General features: G+C 41.8%; 1 protein-coding gene and 1 long non-coding RNA gene across 4 annotated transcripts in view; one reads left to right on the top strand and one right to left on the bottom strand.

Moving 5' to 3' along the window:
• The window catches only part of SLC7A11 (solute carrier family 7 member 11), a 242,637-nt gene that overhangs the window by 174,892 nt on the left and 47,242 nt on the right, over positions 1-20,503 (top strand). Inside the window, exons 5-8 of one of the 2 annotated variants that reach the window (XM_055719310.1) lie at positions 1,866-2,849; positions 6,775-7,000; positions 9,973-10,099; positions 14,155-14,270. In XM_055719310.1, coding sequence (XP_055575285.1) covers positions 2,829-2,849; positions 6,775-7,000; positions 9,973-10,099; positions 14,155-14,270 — 490 coding nt within the window. In that variant the 5' untranslated portion in view covers positions 1,866-2,828. Of the gene's footprint in view, positions 1-1,865; positions 2,850-5,907; positions 7,001-9,972; positions 10,100-14,154; positions 14,271-20,503 lie in introns of those variants that run through there. The other variant, XM_005439178.3, reaches the window with a different exon arrangement.
• Positions 1,544-5,913, bottom strand: LOC129736684 (uncharacterized). Of its 2 annotated transcripts, XR_008733680.1 has the most exons (3): positions 5,613-5,913; positions 4,551-4,600; positions 1,544-1,722 (listed from the first exon to the last, which is right to left on the bottom strand). It is a non-coding gene; the product is annotated as an uncharacterized LOC129736684 (long non-coding RNA). The 2 variants fall into 2 exon arrangements; XR_008733677.1 differs by lacking the exon at positions 4,551-4,600 and having other exon boundaries at positions 5,613-5,898.

Raw genomic sequence — 20,503 nt, 5'->3', positions numbered from 1 at the left:
AATAAATATATGGAGCTGCACTAGCCCAAACTGCTGAAGCACCTTGGCGATGCTCCAAATGAGTGCCTATTCTGATGGAGTTTTTAATACCTCAAGAAGACATAGTATGCACATTTAGATGCCAATAAAACGATTCCCTGTGGGATCCATAGGCTGCATTTCAATGCTGAATTATGACAGTCTGGATGATTGACCACCAATCACCAGTGAAGTATTTCTGCACATACATGCTTTTCTGCTTTTTCTGCAGTTTAATCCCTTCTCGTGGTAAACTCTGTCACCGCTTCAACCTTTAACTGAGATGTTTCTGTCCATCTCTTTCAATGCATATGTTGGGCTGTTGCTGCTGACGCTAAAGAAGCCCTAACGACCTGGCAGTTTGTTGACTGGAGCCTGACCTTATTGCATTCATGACCTGCAAGAGGCCACAGCCAAGACTACGAAACTGCGTTACACAAATGTAGCTTTAACAAAAGCTACGTTAGTGTAATGTAGTTACAAAAAGCTACATTAAATAAACCAAAAGAGAAATCCATAGATGCAACTATTGCTCATCTGGTAATTGAAAGAAGAACGGGAACTAAAAATCCCGTTACAGTTTTTCTTGGGTAAGAGTATAGTTTTCTGCTTCAGGAAAAAACCAAATAACTTTGAATGTATGCTCCATCTAGTCTAAGTTGTATGCAACGGGAAGGGAATGAGCTTGCTAAACCTGACAGGAAAGAAGGGTGATGTTCTGTTAAGGGTGAGAATAAGGAACTGGAATTCAGATATGACAAGTGATCTGAAAGATTTCCCCATAGAGTGGTCAGTAAAGTAAAACTTTAAGTTCTTGAAATTTCCCTTTCCAAAATTTTGGTTAGATGATTTTTGGTGACAGAATTCAGTGGCTGAATCTGTCACACCTGTGAATTAGGGTAAGTATCATTAACCTTTTTAAAAAAAAGAAAGGTTTGATTCATGGTGGTAAAACATGGTTGACACAAAGTACAGCACCTGGCTGAATAGAAGAGTAAGGCCAATGTCCCAGGGTCCTGTTTCTTGTATACATGATACTGTATAAGTTATATGGAAATTACAATAAAAACGAATAAAGAGTAATTAAATAGCCAAGCCTAAATTTGATAATCTAGGCAGCTGTTGTATGGATTCTTCACATTATAAGCTTTCTATCTAGTGTGAAGAGTATTCATCAGGAAAATGGAGAAATAAGCTAGGGAAAAAAAACAGATTCTGGGTGCTAATTCTGTCTTTATCTTGATTTTTTTTAGAAATACTGATTTTTTTCAGAAGTGCTGATTAATTCTGTTCACATGCCCAGCCTAGCCTGAGACTGCTCAGGTAAAATCCTGACTCCCTGAAGCAGACAGCAATCTTGCCATTGTGCCAGGTATCTGGCACATGCAGCTTTGACAGAAATTTACCCTGAGGTCTTGTTTTCTTGAAAGCCATGGGGTATCTCAGTGTTTGCATCCAAAAGCTGAGGAACAATAACAGTGACTGAAAATTGTGTCATCCTTCTGATGAGAAACACACAGAAAACTCAAGAATAATATTTATGTACAGCATTGCTTAGGTTATAGCTGCATATATCTTGAATATGAAAAATGAGACAGTATAAAACACAATCATGTTTTCAGATACACAGGGCTTCGGTAAGAATTGGCTTTCTCTCATGTGGAGTTTTCTTGCTTGGTACCAGGCGTTAATGATTCTTGTCTGCTAAAAAAAAAAAAAAATAAAATCAAAAATATTATAAAAATGTCAAACCACTCAGCTGAAATCATCATGCCTTTTGAAATAAAGCTGTAATAGTGAGAAAAATAGAAGGGATTTCTGAAATCCCTTTTTTTTCTTTTTTTCAGCTGAAAATTGACTGGCACCTATCAGCAAACTGGAGATGAGGAAACTTTCCGAAGTATTTGCCTTCTAAACTGCTGTCATTGTCTGTGGTCTTCTTGGAACCAGATTTCTGTTTGTTGACTGCATAGGCATTTTGTTGGAAGGTTTTTACTGAAAATATGAGAAATAACATTTGAATTGCTTTTGGATTTCTTATAGGATTTTGTCTCATTTTTAAAGCCTCTAAGATGGATGTGTATTTCATTCCTTCTCATTTTTTGTTTTTCTTCTAAATATCTTCTTTGTATCTGGCACAAAGCGGAATGCGAAATAATTAAGCAAGTAATTTGTGAGTCTCTGACTACAAAATAACACTCCCCCAACATTCTTAGTAATTCCGTTTTTAACTAAAGCTTTGACCTGTAGTACAGACAACAACAAACTGTTTTAGACTTGTCAGAGTTCTCAGTTTGCATTATAACTTAAAAAAGTATCCCTGTCTACTGAGATTTTTCTATACTTCACAATGATCCTATTCTCATTTAATTCACAATGACACCTTAGTTCTTAAATTGCTTACAGATTATTCCCCCCCGCCCCCCAACGCTAGCTAAACTATTTCTTAACAGTACAAAAGGAGCTGAAAATTCCCAGTCAAAACTTTCCAGTGCTAGATTATCTATATGAAATAAATACATTTAAGTATTTTGTTCTCCTTTGACATTTGACACCAGACTGCTGCCTTCCTACTGGGCTACTTTCCGAGGCTCACAAACAACTCTGCGTTATACAGAGGCGACAGCTTAATTTTCTAAACAATTTTTCATGCCATGCCACCCACACAAAAGAGTCTGGGGCTTTCCTCGCCTCTTCAGTCTTTATATGCTTCCTTTTTATTCCCACGTCTCCAGTCAGTGTGGCAGTGTGTGGCCTGGAGGCTTGGCTTCTGACTCTGGATTTGTTTGATGCCATAAGCTGATATACAAATGCCTGGAAGGATTGTCAAGGTATGCTCGCTACACGTAGAAATTAAGGAGGTTTTGTGGGCTTGGGAAGTTGAAACTCAAGTCCAGGCTTGAGTTTTCGATCCTTGACTTTGCTGTGCGTGTGTTGTAGTGTTCCCATAAAGGGGAATGCTGTGTGTGTGTGTTCATAGCATTCTTCAGGGGAAATGTCAAAACTGTAGCTGCTTTGGAGATACAACTGTGTCCAGATATTTGGCCCCAGCTCTACAAGTGCAGAAAAGCAGGGGCGCCCCTGTACCAGGCATGTTCAGCCTGTATCATTATTGTGTATATATGTGTGTGTGTGTGTATGTACGTGATACCTGTAGTATCATTATTCCCCGTGATGCTCGAGTTTTTAATTTGCTGGAGTAGTGCAGTGCAGCAGGCAGAAATGTTGTGAAGGTTGTGTTAGACACACACCATGAAAGGTCCCAGCAGCGCAGCCAGTCCTGGTGGCCAGAGCCCACCCATGGCAGCGGGCAACCAGCACGGGGAGCTGATGCCTTCGGCCAGTGCTTTAGCCCTTTGCAGGGTGTAGGTGTCGGAGGACAGGCTGTGGATAGGTAGTCCAAGGCTGATGGTGAAATGCAAAAGGAAACCATTTCACAGTGACAATGTCGGTTATGCTCTAAAATGTTTGTTCCGGAGAAAACATCTATGAATTGGGGGAAAAAAACCCAACCACACATCCAGAGAGAAATAATAAAAGGCTGTGCACAGTGCCAGCTACTATTAGAGGCTGAGGGTTTATTTTCAGAGCATCATTTTTAGAAATATTGCTTCAAATAATTTCATCGGAGTAAAGAAAATTGCACCTTATACCTTTTTGTTCTGTCTTCAGGGTGGGTTTTTATGGAAGAACAGGGCTGTTCTGAGTGTTGTACAGGTTAAGCCCTGCGCTTTCAGAAGAGCTCTCTGAAAAGACAGGGAGCATTGTGTGTTGCGGTTGCATAGTGATACCGCAGTCCTTGCTCTGTGATGAATAATTCAAATGAAAGTGGTTGGTGGGCTACAGGTAATCAGAACAGATTTTGTGAGTATGCTGTGTAATGGGGGAAGCAGGCAGTGATGTGCCTTTTCCTGCTTCATGCTCTCCTTGGGACTGGGCTTAGATGATGGAGGATTCTTGTGAAATTTCCGAATATAACAAATATTCCCCTAACGTCAAACAAGTATTCCTTATGATGGGTAGAAGTGATAACTGGAGGTAAGCTTGAACTCAAAGGAGAAAAAGTGCTCCTATTTTTTTGTTTATTCTTAGTGGATAGCATTGAGAAACAGTGTATACAACAGTACTCATGGGAAAGGCTACAAATAGCGTGCTCACTAGCAAGCTGTGAGTATTTAGGAAAAGAATTTTCTGCATCCAGCTTTCCTTAGTTCCCACCTTAGAAATTTCACATGGTCCTAAGCTTTGCGTGCATGTTATCCCTATACCACAGAAAAAGCAAGCACCCTTTTCACTGTGTGGGAGTGTTAATAACTATGTCCAAGGGGCAAACATGTGTCCTTCTGGCTAGTGGTCAAATGAAATTTGAAAGCTATTCTACTGTCCAGTGTTTTTACTGAACAGCTGATGCGGACAGCTAGATTGCTGGGAGCTGCCTCAGGATTGTCTGGGAGGTTTACTGGGCTTCTGGTTTGATCTTGGAACCATCTTCATGTGTAAATAAAGGATAAGCATTAGTTAAGAGTGATTACCTTAAAGTATTAGATGTCTTAAGATGTCATGTGCTTCTTCATTAAATAGCCTTTGAAAATTAAAATAAAGGTCATCAGCCCAACCCAGTTCTGTGGTTAATGCTTTTTCCTGGTCTGATTCATCTAGTTGGTTACTTCATTTATAATCTTTTTTTTTTTTTTTTGGGGGGGGGGGGGCAGCCTATGAAATGTACATCAGGGGAAAACAATTCTGCATAGCACACCACCTACTCGTGGCTTTGCACGTAACTGATGCTGTGAAAATCGGTTTGGTTTGGACTGTACGGTGACCAGAGGAGGTCCTGCCCGTGGGCGGTCTGTGCAGTCACCTATGGCATGAGCTGGAGGAGCACTCGCTTCCCCGAGATGTTGGGCACACGATGCAGTGACAACAGGAGCATGAACTGTAGGGAGAGGTGAGGGATCAGCTGCTACACACATCAGCAGAGGGAGGGGTAGGATGTGTTCAGAAAATAGGCAAGCACTACCTGCGTGTAGTCAAAAGCTGCAATCACTTCAGTTTTACCTGTGTGCATTTAAACCAGATAAGATTTTTTTATGCCTTCTTTTATCTCAGTGCAAATTATTACAGGTGAGTTATAACTGCAAACACGAGGCTTTAAAAACACTGAAGTTTTACAACTGCCATGTGTTGATGATACTCCAGGATCTCCTCTTTCTCACATAAATTTGAAAGCACAGTAGTGCTCAGAGCTCAGTGCCTGCTTGTGAAATGATCAAATGCTTTAACTGCTATCTTTTTTTCCCCCCTCAATCCTAGGTCCTAATTAAGCAGTAGCTGTAAGAGCAGTAACTGCAGTAATAATTTCTCTTTGCACTGATCTAATCTGAAGCCACGAGCAGCTGCAATAGTTATGCTGTGAAGGATTTTTCCCCTTTGGCGTATATTGCACAGGCTGTCCCTTGATTAAGTTACAAGTGCTTGAAGGCGATTGATTTTTGCTGTTTTATTCGAATGCTCCTCTTCTTAACAGTTTAATTTCTCAGGTTTGAATTGAAACGATCAGATCACGAAACAAAAGTATTTATGTATCTGATTACCTGTTTATCTGGTCAGTGAAGCTCTAGGATAACACAAAAAGCCCTTTCTGATTCCTGAGCCGCTGGAGATCTTGTGCTCTGGGGTGTTGTCTGCCCTCTGCCAGATCACACATGCGAGGTGGCTGTAAATGTTAGTAGTATTTCTTAAGAGGAAGTGTTGTGGCGTTGCTTACCGACATCCTAGAAACACACTGCGTGTATGAACATTACTGTACTGTGGAAGTAACCCCAGGTTTTCATTAGGCTGGTTTGGGTGTGTTGCTAGGCAACTCGGCGTAACGAGGGGGTTGTATGTATTCTTTAGGTAGGGACAGGTCCCTATAGAGATTTCCAGGTAAGTAACGTAGATGGGAGAGAGGCTGATCAAGTGCGACACAAGCTAAGCCCTGCAAACTTAACTTTCGTTAAGAAGAGTTTTTCAAGACAGAAATTGGATTAGACCCAGGGATGACGTATCCTGTTTGATTTCTTTTCCCCTTGCGCTCTGACGAGCTTTGTGTTTAGACAGGCTTTTGTTTCTGGCTCCTTTTGGTTGCTTTAAAAAAAAAAAAAAATTGGGAGTGTGTCTCGGGGTACCGAGGGTGATGTGCTCAGCTTGATTGGCTGGGTTTGCTTGCGAGTGCTTTGTTCTTCCCACTACCCCCAGGTCAGTTGTGCAACATGCCACTACTGTTTAAAAAGAAAAAAAGAAAGGGGGGAAAAAAAAAAAAAAAAAAGAAATGCTGAGTAATGCCAGAGGTTTCTCAAATGGCTGATGCAAACCTGGAGAATTTGCATCATCATTCAGCTGGAGTAACTTGGTATGACAAGAGCTTAAATACAAGTCCACGCGGAAGCCGAGCTGGTTTCCAATGATAGGGCAGTACCAGCTCGCAGTGTGAAAGCGCAGGTGTTCCTGAGCAGTGCTCAGATCACAGAAAAGGCTCAAATACACTTTAGGAGCTTGCTACCTGTGTGTAGGAGCAGCTGGAAAGATAAGAGAGGGCAGAGGAGGAGGCTAAGTAGTTGGCTACACAGAGAGGAAAAAAAAACAAAACCACTACCACCCTTGAGTTTCTGCTGAAAACTTTTCTGCCTGCGCTTGCTGTCGGTGTGCTGGTGGCACTGTAGCATGGTTAGGAAAGCTGCTGTAACCACGGTCTCTAATGGGAGCTACTTGCAGGGGCAAGCTAATGGCAGGTTGCCCTCTATGGACAGCGAGCAGCCAGCCCAGGAGGGAAAAGTTGTGCTGAAGAAGAAAGTGACACTTTTGAGGGGGATATCCATCATAATTGGCACTATCATTGGAGCTGGCATCTTCATCTCTCCCAAAGGCATCCTGAAGAACACAGGCAGCGTGGGCATGTCCTTGACTGTCTGGACAGCTTGTGGTATCCTCTCCCTCTTCGGTAAGTCCCTGACAAGTTTCTAATTGGTGTAGAGGGGTGGCCGGTGGATTATTGCTGTTATTTGTCAGATTTTGCCATTGGATAGCAAGGCACGGCGTGGAGCCCAGGACCAATGGGGCTATGGAAGGGCTTTGCTGTCTGATAGGTTGTGTGGAGGGCGCAGAGGTATGCAGCCCCCGTCCCCCTGCTGCCTGCTCGGTAAAGATCGGAAGCATAAATTATTGTTTTATATGGCTCCCTAATAAATGTCTGGTTTATGCCGTACAATGTGCTGTACATATAATGTTTTTCTTCTGCCTGTAAGAGTTAGTTTATGGTTTGCTTGTAAGGCCCCTGGCGGGTCTGGGGCGCTTCACTCAAACACCAGCAAAATGTTTAGGCAGCTTGATTTAGTTCCCAAGAGGCTAGAGCAAGGTCTGAGCGGAGCAATTCCCCCCGGACATAAACTGTATTGGCATGAACAGGAGCAAAATAATGACAGTAACACACCCCCCCCTCCACCCTCCCCCCCCCCCCCCCCCCCCCCCCCCCGTCTTGTATGACTGCTCTTTACTTTGTTCCTTGTTCAAGATGTTGCTTTGAAAGGCTGCGCTGCAAAACACAGGGTGATGGAAACAGGTCTGTAATGCAAGTTTTATTGCTGGCCCGCCTATTGTTACAGTTTTTACTAATTTCATGTATTTTTGAAGTGTTAACTTCTGAAGAATGCCAGTTTATTTGTTCCGTACACAAAGCCCCCATTCAGAGTGGCAAACCCCACCCTGGCCTCTGTGGGACAGAGGGTTCATTGACCTACTTAATGAACTAATCTCAAAGAAGCTGAAGAACTAACATGAATATTGGCTTTATTTAAAACAGAAACAAGTTGTTTTCTGGCAGGAAGTGAAGAGGACAAACACGGGCTAACACGTGTCTGCTTAATAGGTGGAACATGCAAATGACACCCTGTGTGAATTGGCTCTGAGCTTAAAAGGAGCAGGGGCTGTTTCCAGGCTGAGCCCACCCAAGCCCAACAGACCGTGCAAGCAAGTTAGGACCCGTGTTGGTCAAATGTTAAATGCATTGGTACAATGTGCAGCATGATCTGTTGTACAGACAAGGAAGTCCTGCCTGTAACCAAAATTCCCCTGCAAAGAAAGACCTCAGATACAATTTGTAACCCTGTCAGAAGACCCTGGTCTCTAGATGTAGTCAAAACCGAATTCGCTTAAGCATTGCATTTTTAGCTTTAACTTTAATAGTAGTAGTTTTCTAGCTGTGAAGTAACGTCTATACAAAAAAAAAAAAAAAAAAATAATTTAAAAAGTATCTTTTTTATCAGACAGCTTTTCTAGGTCATTTTCCAGATCTCAGGACATGAAGAACTGTGTAATCTGGTCCAGCAAAAGATACTCTTTCTCTGAATAGACTTGTTACAGTTATTTTTTCTGTATTTTTTTATGCCATGGGTGGTGTTAATTCCCTGCGTGACTTAATTAAAGTAAAAATCACATGCAAAGATTACTTAAGGTCTTGCTGAGACTGTGTGTTTAGCATGTATTAAAACACAATTTCATTTCATTCTGAACCTCAACAGGAGAGGCTGGCAAGAGAAAACCCATCATTGGGGTTTTTTTTAATATGGCTGTAAGAATTCCTTGAAGTACATTTTCGGGTAAGCTGAAGAACAGCAGATAAAAGCTGCCACATTTTTGTGAAGCCCCAAACAAAGCAAATGAACAAGGATGGAATTTGTCGTAATGCGGTACAGCTTTAATGGGCTTGTACAGTTTAGGTGGTTTTGACAACTGTAGTTTTCATCTTTAAAGTGCTGCAGCATAAAAGCACGCAGGGAGCAGAGCTGAAAAGAGTTCATATATGTTGCTGATCTTAACTTTATGTGATGTGGTATTTACAAACTTTATTCCTGTTTTCATCTGGCTTCCCAGACTCTTCTAAAAGGGCTGCCTACATCTATTGAATGTGGTACACTTCTCTATCGATGGGGCCCACCTGTGGAGCTAAGAATCCCCTGGCTTTGTGACTGGGTGATGGCTCATTAAGCATCAGTAGCAGATGGTGCACGGGTGAAGAAGGCTTCTGGCAGGTCCTCATCCCTGTAGCGTGCTGCTGCCTGCTCCGTGGTGGCAGAGGCCAGGCGTTGTGCTGGCAGCAGCCTTGGGGAGCTTTGTGAGAGCTGGAAATGCCACCAGTGCTTGCTCCAAAGGGGACCAAAGCCCTTCTACATGAACTAATGTAGCAACATGATGACAATTTGGGTTTTATTTTAGTCAGTGTAAATGCACCGAAGCATGAAATAAGCCTCATGCATTGAAAGCATGAAGTGGTCTGTATTTAAGGCAATGCAGAAATGAGCTTTCATTGTATTAGTAGTACACAGCCACACTGCACCAGTGGTGAAAAGCCAGGGCTAAGCCATCCTCCGCATTTTTTATTGAAGGTGTTGGGAGTATTATTGAGGAAAACTCTTAATCTGCAATTCCTGCTTCCAAATTTTGGCCAGTGATTGCTTTGCCCGTGGCTAAGGAGAGGTAACACAGTTTTCAGGCTTTTCTTTAGTGGCTGAGCCAGGCATCTCTAAGGCTGAAAGGAGCTGATCGTCATCTGATAAGAAGCAAACGTGTCAGAAGGCTTTCATGTAACTAACTGCACAGTCAGGCTGGCTGGGGAGCCGGGGTAGCTGGCGTGACACAGCATTTTGTTGTCCCTGTTCACAGGATACGGACGGATAATGAAATGTGCTGATAGCTAATAGTTTGTTCAGTGGTTTTACACGTAAATGTGACTGTATGTATGTACAGTTGGGTTAACTGCAAGTCTAGCTGAATGAATTAAAACAAAATTGCTTGAAAAAAAATGGCTCAAATATATCGAGTAGTTGTGATACCATGGCAGCTCCATTGTTTAGCTTATAAGTGTTTTGAAAGGTGTTTCTGGATATCTCCTGTGATGTCACGGTTGAATTCTCACAGGTGCCCTCTGCTATGCTGAACTAGGAACCTGCATTAAGAAATCTGGTGGCCACTACACCTATATCCTGGAGGCCTTTGGCCCATTACCTGCTTTTGTGAGAGTCTGGGTTGAATTACTCATCATTCGGTAAGTGGATCACGGCTTTTCTGCATTCCTTTTCTGATGGCAATACACTTTTTGATCATAAAAAAATTATCACCATTACATGATGGGCAAAACTAAGCAAATGTACCTTGATCCATTAACTGTGTTCTTTTAGTATGGTTGCTTCAGAGAATTTAACAGTGCTGTTTCGCTCGCCAGCATTGAAACATTCATGAAGACATCTATGCATGCATGGGTGAAAAAATGATCCTAAGAAAACTGCCTGCAGCACAAGTTTAGCTCCTTGCTTTAATTTTGCTAAGCTTACTGTATCCAATCATGTCACTAATGATGCTAATACCCATACCTATATATAGTATCATGGAAGAGGGAAAGTTACCTTTACATTTTCTCAGCCTTGGCACTAGCTTTTGGAGTGGTTGCTCTTGTCTGTGGATAGAGGAATAACTCTTGGTGGAAGCTATTGCCCAGTAGTTTTCAGATTTGTGGGCGCCAGATACTCTTTATATGACAGCTCAGGTCCCTATTTTTTGTTTTTGTAGGGTACTGGAGAACTTAATTCTTCATTACTATGAAAAGCACTAGCTGGCCAAATAAAGCAACATGAAGTCCATACATATCTAAAATTCCCAAAGTATTGTTTTGGTGTGTAAGCCTGTCACTTATGCAGCCCTTGACATCGTAGAGGTGAATTACAGTATGAAGATGCCAAATCCATCACAAATAAATTTTCATCGTGTAATCGTGTAAATGGATCTTTGTATCAAACTGAAATATGGCCTTTAAAATTTTCAAATTTCTTTCTTTTTTTTTTTTTTTTTTTTTTTTTTTTGAGTATTGCTGAGGCTGGAGAGCTGCTCATATGTACAGCAGGGCAACTCACTTATGCAAAAAGACTTCGGGAATGCTGCCTTCCTGCTGCAGGCTAGTTAGCACTCCTTTCCCCTCTTCCGCAATCAGCAAATTAGTCACCAAAGCACAAGCTTCATTTCAAATCACAACTATGTTTACATAATATTGACAAGTTCTAGCATAGACTGTCTAAAAGCACTGACACTGCTGAGTCATTATGAATCCATAAATCCTTATATTATTTCCGGAGGAAATAATTGTGTAGGTCAGATGGTCCCTTACATCCTCCCCACCCATACGCAAACTTTAACTGCTTGATTTCCATCAAATGTGATGAAAGAGCAGATGTCTTAACTGTATTAAATTTTTACCAAAAAGGAAGACCAGACAGAGAAATTAGACCTCTGTTTTCACAGTGAGAAGTGCAGTGCTGCAAACGCAGCTCTATCATTGCACATCACAAAATCGACAGAACAGAGCAGTGTTAGAAATCCCCCTCTTAACCTGCACCTTGCTAGGCAGGGAGACCTCACCGACCTAGGCACAGACACCCACAAGAAACCAGGCTTCGTAAGTTCCTCTCCTCGCTAAATTTTTTTTTCTTTTTTTTTTTCTTTTTTTTTACATATGACAGTGTCCTAGGGGTGTCATGAAAACGCTCTTAGTCATCATGATCTGCCCCACACCCAGAAAATAATCATCTTGCACGGGAAGAAACATCAGTGGATTCTTTAATTGTCAAATTTGAGAGGCAGCAAGGGAAGCATACTTGTTATAACTTGCGATGATCAGACCCGTGCTGCCGAAACTCTGTGTAGAATTTTATATCGGACTCCTGCACCAGTAAACTAATTGGCTGCTGCTATCAAAGAAGCTGAGACCTAATATGTATCTAGGAGGTTTTTTTGGTAGGTGAAGTTGCACATAAGCTTCTCAGTGAAGCCGTTTTTTTTTCTCTGAATGATTGCAGGATTATCACACCCATGGGCTTGTGGAGCAGCTGCAACCAAAATTAACATTTCTGGCTCTTATATATCTTTTCAGCCACTATTTTACAGTTAGGAGACACTTAAACTCTGCCCACATACTGATGAAACTGTGCCAGCCTCACGTGCTGCTTAGATGTGCCTTACACTGTGCTGCTCCTCATCCGGTGTAAGTAGGAACTTTTCTCCCCAAAAGTCAGGTTGCAGGTTTATTACTACCTCGGAAAAAAAAAAAAAAAAAAAAAAAAAAAAAAAAAAAAAAAAAAAAAAAAAGAGAGAGAGGAAAAAAAAGAAAAACACTTTTTTTGTTCTCAAACAAATAAAGACGGCTGTGTGAATGCACTGCACTGCTCAGCTATGGCAGTTGCTAGACACAGGTTGGGTGAGACTGTGCTGCCACGCGCCTGGCTCGCCTGTGGCATGTGCTGGGCCACTGTACCTGCTCCTTTCCCAGGGGATTTTTGTGCTCCTTGCCCTTCAATGAAAGCTGCTAACGTGCTTTTCTGCCTGCTCCTGAACACACAGCTTTTAGGGGGCTGCCAGCCTGTCTGCAGGCAAAAGGAAAATACCCCATTCCTTCAAAAAACATAAACCGTTCCTTTTAAAAACAGTGGTGTGGATAGCAGAGACCGCCTCTTTAAAAAGGCCTTTCTTAAAATGCGAGGGAAAAATCCAAGGAGCTGGGATTGAAGAAAACTCTTTGGGAAAGCTCCAAAGATCTGATCTTTCATCTGATCTAGGACGCTTCAAACTACTTTTGGCAGGCTGCAGCATTTAGAAGCTGGAAGCCTGGTGATGATCTTATGAAAATTAGAAATATCGCACCAAGGTAAAGTCAGTAAATGCCTGTATATCCAATGCAGAGGACGCTCAGTCCCTGGGCGAAGGCAAGAGTTGCAAAGACAGTTGTTGGCCAGTGAAAGGAACAGTCCTCATGCGTGGGGGACGCGCAGGCAGCAGCCCTCACTTGTCCACACAGAAACTTTCTGAGGAAGATGCTTCTGTTCTTTACTGTTCTGCAGTTGGACCCAGTGCAATGTGTGACATTTTGGTTGAGTCACAACGCTAAGAAAGTGGGTTTTGTTTCCAGGGTGAAACTCTCTCGTGGAAAAGTCTTTTATCATTTGATGGAGAATAATAACTTCTCTGCGGAATTTTTATGCTGTTCCATAGCATTTTTAGCAACTACATTTTTATTAAAATTCTGTGAGGTGAGGCATTATTTTATTGAATGCTGTAGAGTTTTTCACAAGAAATTTGCATGGACTCTTGTTTGACTCAAAAATCCTTTCAGACAGAGTCATATGCCCTTTTGTCCTTGTTGTGAGTGAGCATGTGACGAAGCACAGATGCCACCAGTTGTGCTAGGAAGGGTGAAAGTGTCCTCCTAAACCAAACGTGAACAGACCACTGGAACTGTACTATGCAGGCAGTGTCTGAACTGAGGCACAGGGCAGTTTGCTGTAAATGTGTGTCAGTGCTAAGGCTTCTGGCAAACATTTAGCTTGTCTCAGAGAGAAAGGCTGTACAAATATTATGACTGTTCCAAGTTTGCAAATGCAACCAACACCTGCATGCCCTTCTTCACATTTCTTGGTTTCATGGTAGGTGCTTTCTGTACTTCGAGGATTTTTGCTCTGACTTGCAGTGCTATGAAGTTGTTAGTCAATAACAGGAAGAAAGTCTGTTTGCATTTTAGGAAATCCCATTTTCATTCATTTTTTGCTTTGTCTCAGGTTTTAATAACAGATGGGTAGGTTTTGGATACTTATTTAAGTAAAGCAGAATTCTCAGCTTGATTGAAATTCATTTACTTCTCTCTCTGAGGGGTGAGAGATATCCAGCCACTAAAATTCAGTCTTCAAAAACATTTCCTCAGGGTTTTGCGCTTATATTCTAATTCTGGACATGTCCACTTCAAGCGAGTGAATGAAGATTTCTATTGATACTTATCCTCTCTGTTTACGGCTGCTTCACAACATGGAATTTGTAAGAGCGATCCTGGTAAGAAGCATTGCTGCCAAGTTCAGAAATGCTGAGCAAAGTTAAACTGCTTGTGGTTTCCTACCACATTCAGAAATCATGGCACATGGCAGCATAGTTACAAGCAGGCATTAAAATTAAGTACGGTTCACAGTTCTGTGATAGTAAAGTTGCAGCATGATCCCATGAGAATATTATCTATGTACTATTGCAGATTAATTTTGTGATTTACTTTTGTTGTTGTTTTTACTCTAGCCCTGCTGCCACAGCAGTGATATCGTTGGCATTTGGACGTTACATTTTGGAACCTTTCTTTATGCAATGTGAAATCCCAGAACTTGCAATTAAACTTATTACAGCTGTTGGCATCAGTAAGTATCCAATTTTAGGTTTCAGGAAAGGGTAAAGATGATGTAAACTGAAAAAAAAAAAAAAAAAAAAGTAACTGCACAACTGCACACTGAACAGGTAGTTGTTTCGTGTGAAGCATTACAAAATGACTGTGCATCCAATGCCAAGGGCATCGACATGACTTTTTGCCTGAGTACGTGTGTTTGTGAACATACGCGGTAGTAAAAAGAATAGCTGACTTTATTAATGGCAGGGAAAATCTATTGCCAAGGCTGATTCTGTTGCCACTTGAATTAATGGCAGAACTCTCATTACTTTTGTGGAAGCAATTTCAGTCCCTAAGAGGTGGTGAGCCAGTGCCAGAGATATGGAAGAATGATTACCTGATTTTAAGTGCTTTGCTCTACCTCTATTTTAGGAGGCAATTGAGTGCCAAGTATGATGCCATGAAGAAATGTAGTTCTCTTGAGTGGAGCACAGGCAACATGAGATCATCCCTAGTCCCACTCTGTCATCCCCAGCAATAAAACTTATTGAGGCACTTGTGGTTCAGGAAGCAGGAACCCAGCTGATGAAATCCGGGAGCAGGGTGTCCAGCTTGGTGAAAACACATGTCTGTTACCAGCAGCTTGTCCTACTCTTGCTAACTTTGCAATTAGCATAAAGGGACAATTTAGGGCTACAGAGAACCAGTAGATGCTGGTGGAAGGAGGGAGGCTACCCATGCCTGGGCTGCTGTGGGAGGCTGCGTGAAACTGGGAGGCAGGGATGGTGATGTGAAGGGACTCGGGAGCAGTGTGCCTGTAGTGCTAGAGGTTTGTTTCCAGTTCTTTCTGGTCGCTGTGATGATGCTCCTTGCACACACATTCCCCTTCAGCTGTGCTGGGAGGAGAGCACAGAGTAAACCTGAGTAATTAGTAACAGATTGTTCCCTTCAATTTAGTCCAGTGCACCTATGAGGAACAAAAGGATGGGAAAAAGGAATTAAGACATGCAGATGATCAAAGGCATGCAGGAGACCCCTTTGGTTTTGCACAATAATAGGTTCAGATGGCTTTTTCTTTCTCTGGGGTAGGGAGTTTGATTGGCATTGAAATTTCCAGTCTTCAGGTTACTGTGGCTTTTTGTAGGAGCTCTCTTGATAAGAGTTCCCCTCTGCCAGGAGTGTTAAAAAATATCAGTATGTGACCACATTTCTTTCTAACTTAATTACGCACAAACTATAGGTTTCATAGAAATAATTGAATTAAGGGCTTGAATTTTGAGGTCAATGACTTTTTATAGCTACATCTGTCTAAAATATTTCAGTGTGAGATAAGGGTGAAACAGATGTTCAGTAACTCCAAGGTCACTGAGACAGAAGGAGTGTTAAGTGAGGACTCCATCAAAGCATTTTGTTAAGTGCGTGTGATTCAAGCACAATAAGTGAACAATTTGAAATAGGTTTTTATTGCTTTTAGTTTAATTGAAAATCTGTGTGATAAGCCAGGGCTTCACAAAGTAATTAAACAAAGAAGTAGTATTGCAGTGGGAGGGTGGAGTTATGCCGAAATAATTACAGCCTAAAGGCAGAGCGGAGTTTGCAGCAGACTGCTCCTATGGCGAGAGCGGGTCTGTACAGCACAGGTAGCATGAGCTGTCATTTCACTGAAAGAAGGGATTCTCATAGAGAGTTTGTAGTGGTGGACGGGACAATGCTGTGGAAAACAGTGACATGTCAGACGGAGGCTTTATCTTTATTCTTTGCAGTATTCTCCACAGCGGAGCTTTATTTGTAGCAGTTTTTGATCACATGCTACTCTGAAGCTGAGGGTTCCCAGAATGTTTGTCTGTAATTCTTGTATGGCAAGAATTAGCTGTTGTGGTGGTAATTGTTATGAATGTTTTGTGTTGTGCGCGTAAGCAGAGTAACAGGTAAGATTAAGGTGGTGTTGAGCTGAACAGACACATTGGAGCCCTGAAGATCTTATAATTCACTTGAATGGTGCCAACGGTAGTGTTTGCTTCCAGTGAAAATGTTGAGTTAACCAGAAAGGGAACTGACGTGCCTTTTGTCATCTTACCCACCCCGGTCCCTTCTCCCTCCTGTGCCTGATGACAGAGCGCTCACCGCCTATCTGCCTGTGTTGTGTGTGGGAAAGGGCGGTGGGAAGCACCATGAAGTTCTGTCCTTGGGTGAGACTTTGTGCTGTAGTTTTACCTTGTCATTTCTGATCATACTAGAAAGGGCAGGAAGAGATTTTGAAGAATGTCCAGGTAATCCCCTGCCCCCAAACGCAGTCGGCGTATCTAAACAATTTCTGGCAGATGTTTGTTTAAACTGGTCATGAAACCTCTGGTGAGGGAGTTTCTGCAGCCTCATCTAATAGTGTAGCCCAGATTTTTCTATCCTTGTCACAAGACACTTTTTTTTTTTTCTTTTTTCCCTCTCTTTCCCCACCTAAACCTCCCTTTCTGCAATTTAAGCCTATTATTAAAAGGTCGTGTGAGATGCACGAAACCAGGATTATGATGGGGAGTGGCAAATACTGTTGTTCCTCTACCCAGCTGCAAAGAGGTACTTCTCATAGCGGGGCTACAGCCCAGTCTGCTCCTCACCATTCCCACTCAGTGCCTCTGTGGTGACAAAGGAATGATGGTGCCGTGGAGATCACATGAGAGCTAAAATGGAACTACTGGAGATGGTGACCTTTGAAAAAAATCAGCTAACTCTTGGTTCATTACTTATAGGAAAAAAAGCATCTGCTGGGCACAGAATTCCCCTCAAAATCACATCTGTTTTGAAGAATTTTGAACCACCTGCAGAAGGAAATTTTCTGTTTCACAATATGGTGCTTTCATTTAATTTTTTTTTTTTTTTAAATAAAAACAACCTTTCAAGTCCAAACATTTCAATGGCTCAGTAGAGAGAAGGGTGCTTGTGTGGAGGTTCTCTTCAGATACCCCAGCTTTCTGAACCTCTGAAACGAAGGCTGCCTGTTCATTTCAAACTTAGAAATCACTTTAATTCACTTGATATTTCTCAAGTGAATCCTTGCAAGGAGAAAAACCTTGGCAAATACTGGGTATGCATATCTCAGTCTATCTGTCAGTCTGCCATAAAATTTTTCTCAACTCGGTCTAACTGTACCTGAGAGAAGAACAGAGATTTCGAAGATATCTAGTTACTACAATTTTTATGAAAATAAGTGGTCAGGTAAAGGAGAGAGAACCTGGATGTGTCTTGGCATAGGGAGGGACAGCTGAAGAAGATGCAAACAGGAGACGAGGCCTTCAAACAGCCCCAGGGCACAAAGCAGAAGGGATGCTGTGAGCCTTTGTTCTGATGCTGAAGAGGTTTTTTTTTAGGAGAAAGGGTTAAAAATTCATGTCTGTCTGGAAAGGAAAGCTGGTAGACTCCTCCATATTCATTGTTTCTTCCAATAAAGAAACATCCTATCTCCGTGCTCATCAGCATTGCAAAGTATAGTGATAGACAGTGCAAAACCCACCTATACTCATATACCGCTTGATTTGAATCTTTTAATTCTTTTCCTAATGGTAAACTTAAATGTATTGGTAACAGGGAGGGATATACTGTGCTGTGCAAAGGCATTGGACTGTACTATCAATATGTAACCTGAACAGATACACACTCTTAACTGAGCCTGTTAGAATCTTTTCACTTGGCCTCCATATCAAAAAGCAGATAAACAGGTTTTGGCTATTAAAAACTGTGAGACTGAAAGTAGATTGCCAACTTGCACATGTTTTTAAAGTTTTTGCACTCATTCAAGCATATTTTGGGTGTTTTATGGTACAATGGTGTATAATTTCCCCTCTTTTTGGGAGGTCTGCCAAAAAAATGCTCCAATACCCCAAACTATGGCTGTTAAAGACAACGTTATGCTTGAAAACCAAGGTCAGCTGTGCAGATCTATCAGTGCTTGCTGGCAAACACTCCAGCCCAGAGTTTTATTGCCAAAAATTGGGTGTGTATGTGTATCTATAGTCAGTTGAGTTTTTTTTTTTCTTTTCCCCTCCATCATGGCAGATGTTACAGGTGTCACTGTACCGCTGACAGTTTTCAGACAAGCAGTTTGAATGAAGACAACTCTTGGCTTGCTGGGATAGCAAAAGCTGCTCTGATGGGTGCTTTGTGCCTCTGGTGACTTTGTTTTAATTGATGCATTAGGATCTGCAAATTGAGGGTATTTTTTGCTTTGTGTGAATGCCTTGACCCTAAAAGCCTGACAAGTTAGGGGAGGGCAGTTTTCTCTGTTTCCCGCTGAGGCAATGGTACATATATTCTCAAAAAGTAGGCCAGGATGTAATGCTTACTGCTGCTTCTCCCATTAGATTTCGTTATCCATCTATAGCTGTGGCTGTGTGAAGGAAAGAGACTGTGAAAAGCAACACGACCGGCGTTACCATTGTGTTTGATTGTTCATGAACCCCGTTTTGTTCTCCTTCCATACTCCCCTTGGTTAGGATTCATCTTGCTTTTAGTTAGGTGTTTAGTCTAAGGTAATTGTCTATGCTCCCCATAGAGTTGCTGGAGAAAGAGGGAAAGAGACACTTCCTGAAGGCAACTCATCTCATTTGAGATAGGCATCTGAAAGAGGTGTTATTATTCATTCTCTGGAGGTAACTATCTCTTCATTGAGGATGCAGCCACATTAGATGCTTGACTTTTAGTTAGCAAAGTTAGATGTGAGTCTTCCTTTCACTGTCCTTTTTTCGGCGGAGTTGCTGCTTCCTTCTGATCTTTGCTGTGATCCTGTATCAAAGCACCTGCAATCAGTTTCTTAAAGTATCTCCATAAGGCCCTATTCATAGAAGAGAGGTGTTGGATAATGACCTAGTCCCAAGGTATAATTTCCTTCTTGAATCCTGGCACAGTTGTCATTCTTTTGCTGCTCTTTAGCAGCTTTCTTCATGACTCCTCGGTTGCCTTTCACTATCCAGCCGCTAACACCAGCAGTATGTGATATATATATATATATATATATATATGTGACAGCAGTAAAAGCCCCACATCCCTATGCTGTCTGTTACACATACAGAACTGGTAAGACTAAATATTATAAGAAGACTGTAAATTCTTATAGCCTATTAAGTCCAATAAAAAGGAATACAAAAAAAAAATACCAGATTTGTCTCAGATATTCTAAGAACTTGAGTCTCAGCCCTGCAACGTGAACTACTATATTTGTGTAGTCGTCCAGCTCTGCAAGGGACTTACTCTTATGGAGGACCACCAAAACTAATGGCATGTGCACTGGGCTGGCTGCAGGTATAGCGTCCTTTCAGCTTCCCAATTAAATGAAGGGCCTCGCATCTGTTTTGTTTTCTCTATTTAATTCGAAAGCCTCCGATGAAATATTTGGCTGGCTCGGACTCACGGTTGGGGATGGAGAAGGTTTTAACACAGCCTGCTTGCTTTAACGCAGCAAGTGGGCTGTCTTCATGAAAATACCAGCCTGCATGTTTTTTTCAAGCTGGTGTAACTCTTAGCAGAGCTGGGGCTTGTGATTTGTGTTTGGCTGGCCAGCAAGGAAGGTTATGTGAGCTGACGTTAGTGTTCGGACTAGCGTGCCATCCGGTGACATTCTCATATGCCCATCAGGAAGGTGAAACGGATGAATTAGAAGACCTGGAGGAAGGGTCTCTGCAGGGAGGATGCTCACGTTACGTATTCTAACCTGTGTAAGGAAACAGATGGATTGCTGCAGTCGGCTTGAACTCTGAATAAGCTGGATGTCAAACTGCAGGCACTTCCTTACACATAGAACTCTTCCTTGACATCTTCTTGTGGCCTAGTCCCTGCCTGGGCTTCATCTCCTGGGAAAGAAAAGTATTATATTCTAAACTTCCTAGGAAATTTGAAATAAGCCAGTGCTTGTTCATGGCACTGCATTTTCTTTATTAACAAAACACTATTATCAAAGGAATATTTAAAATATATTTTGCTTAAATGGCAGTTGTTAACCTTCCTGGTAATCAAGCCCTAGGAAAAGAGGGGGAGCCTCAATCAGTGTTAATATTCAGCAGCAATCTAAAGGGATCTTTCAACACTTAAAGGAGTGAAGATGTGTCAGGTTAGTATTGAGATAATAGAGTAATAAATCAGACCTCTGGGATTTTCTGTTTCCTGCCAAGTATAGGCAGACACAGAAGTAATAAAGCAAAAAATATATATTTGGATCTCCAGTGATACTTTGCAGAAGTCCAGGTGGTTTCTTTGTGACTTAGAAAAGAATGCCTCATTTCT

Source organism: Falco cherrug, chromosome 1 (assembly GCF_023634085.1).
Source record: "Falco cherrug isolate bFalChe1 chromosome 1, bFalChe1.pri, whole genome shotgun sequence".
Lineage (NCBI taxonomy): Eukaryota > Metazoa > Chordata > Aves > Falconiformes > Falconidae > Falco > Falco cherrug.
The sequence above is the reverse complement of the archived record's forward strand: the minus strand, read 5'-3'. Positions and strand labels throughout refer to the sequence as shown.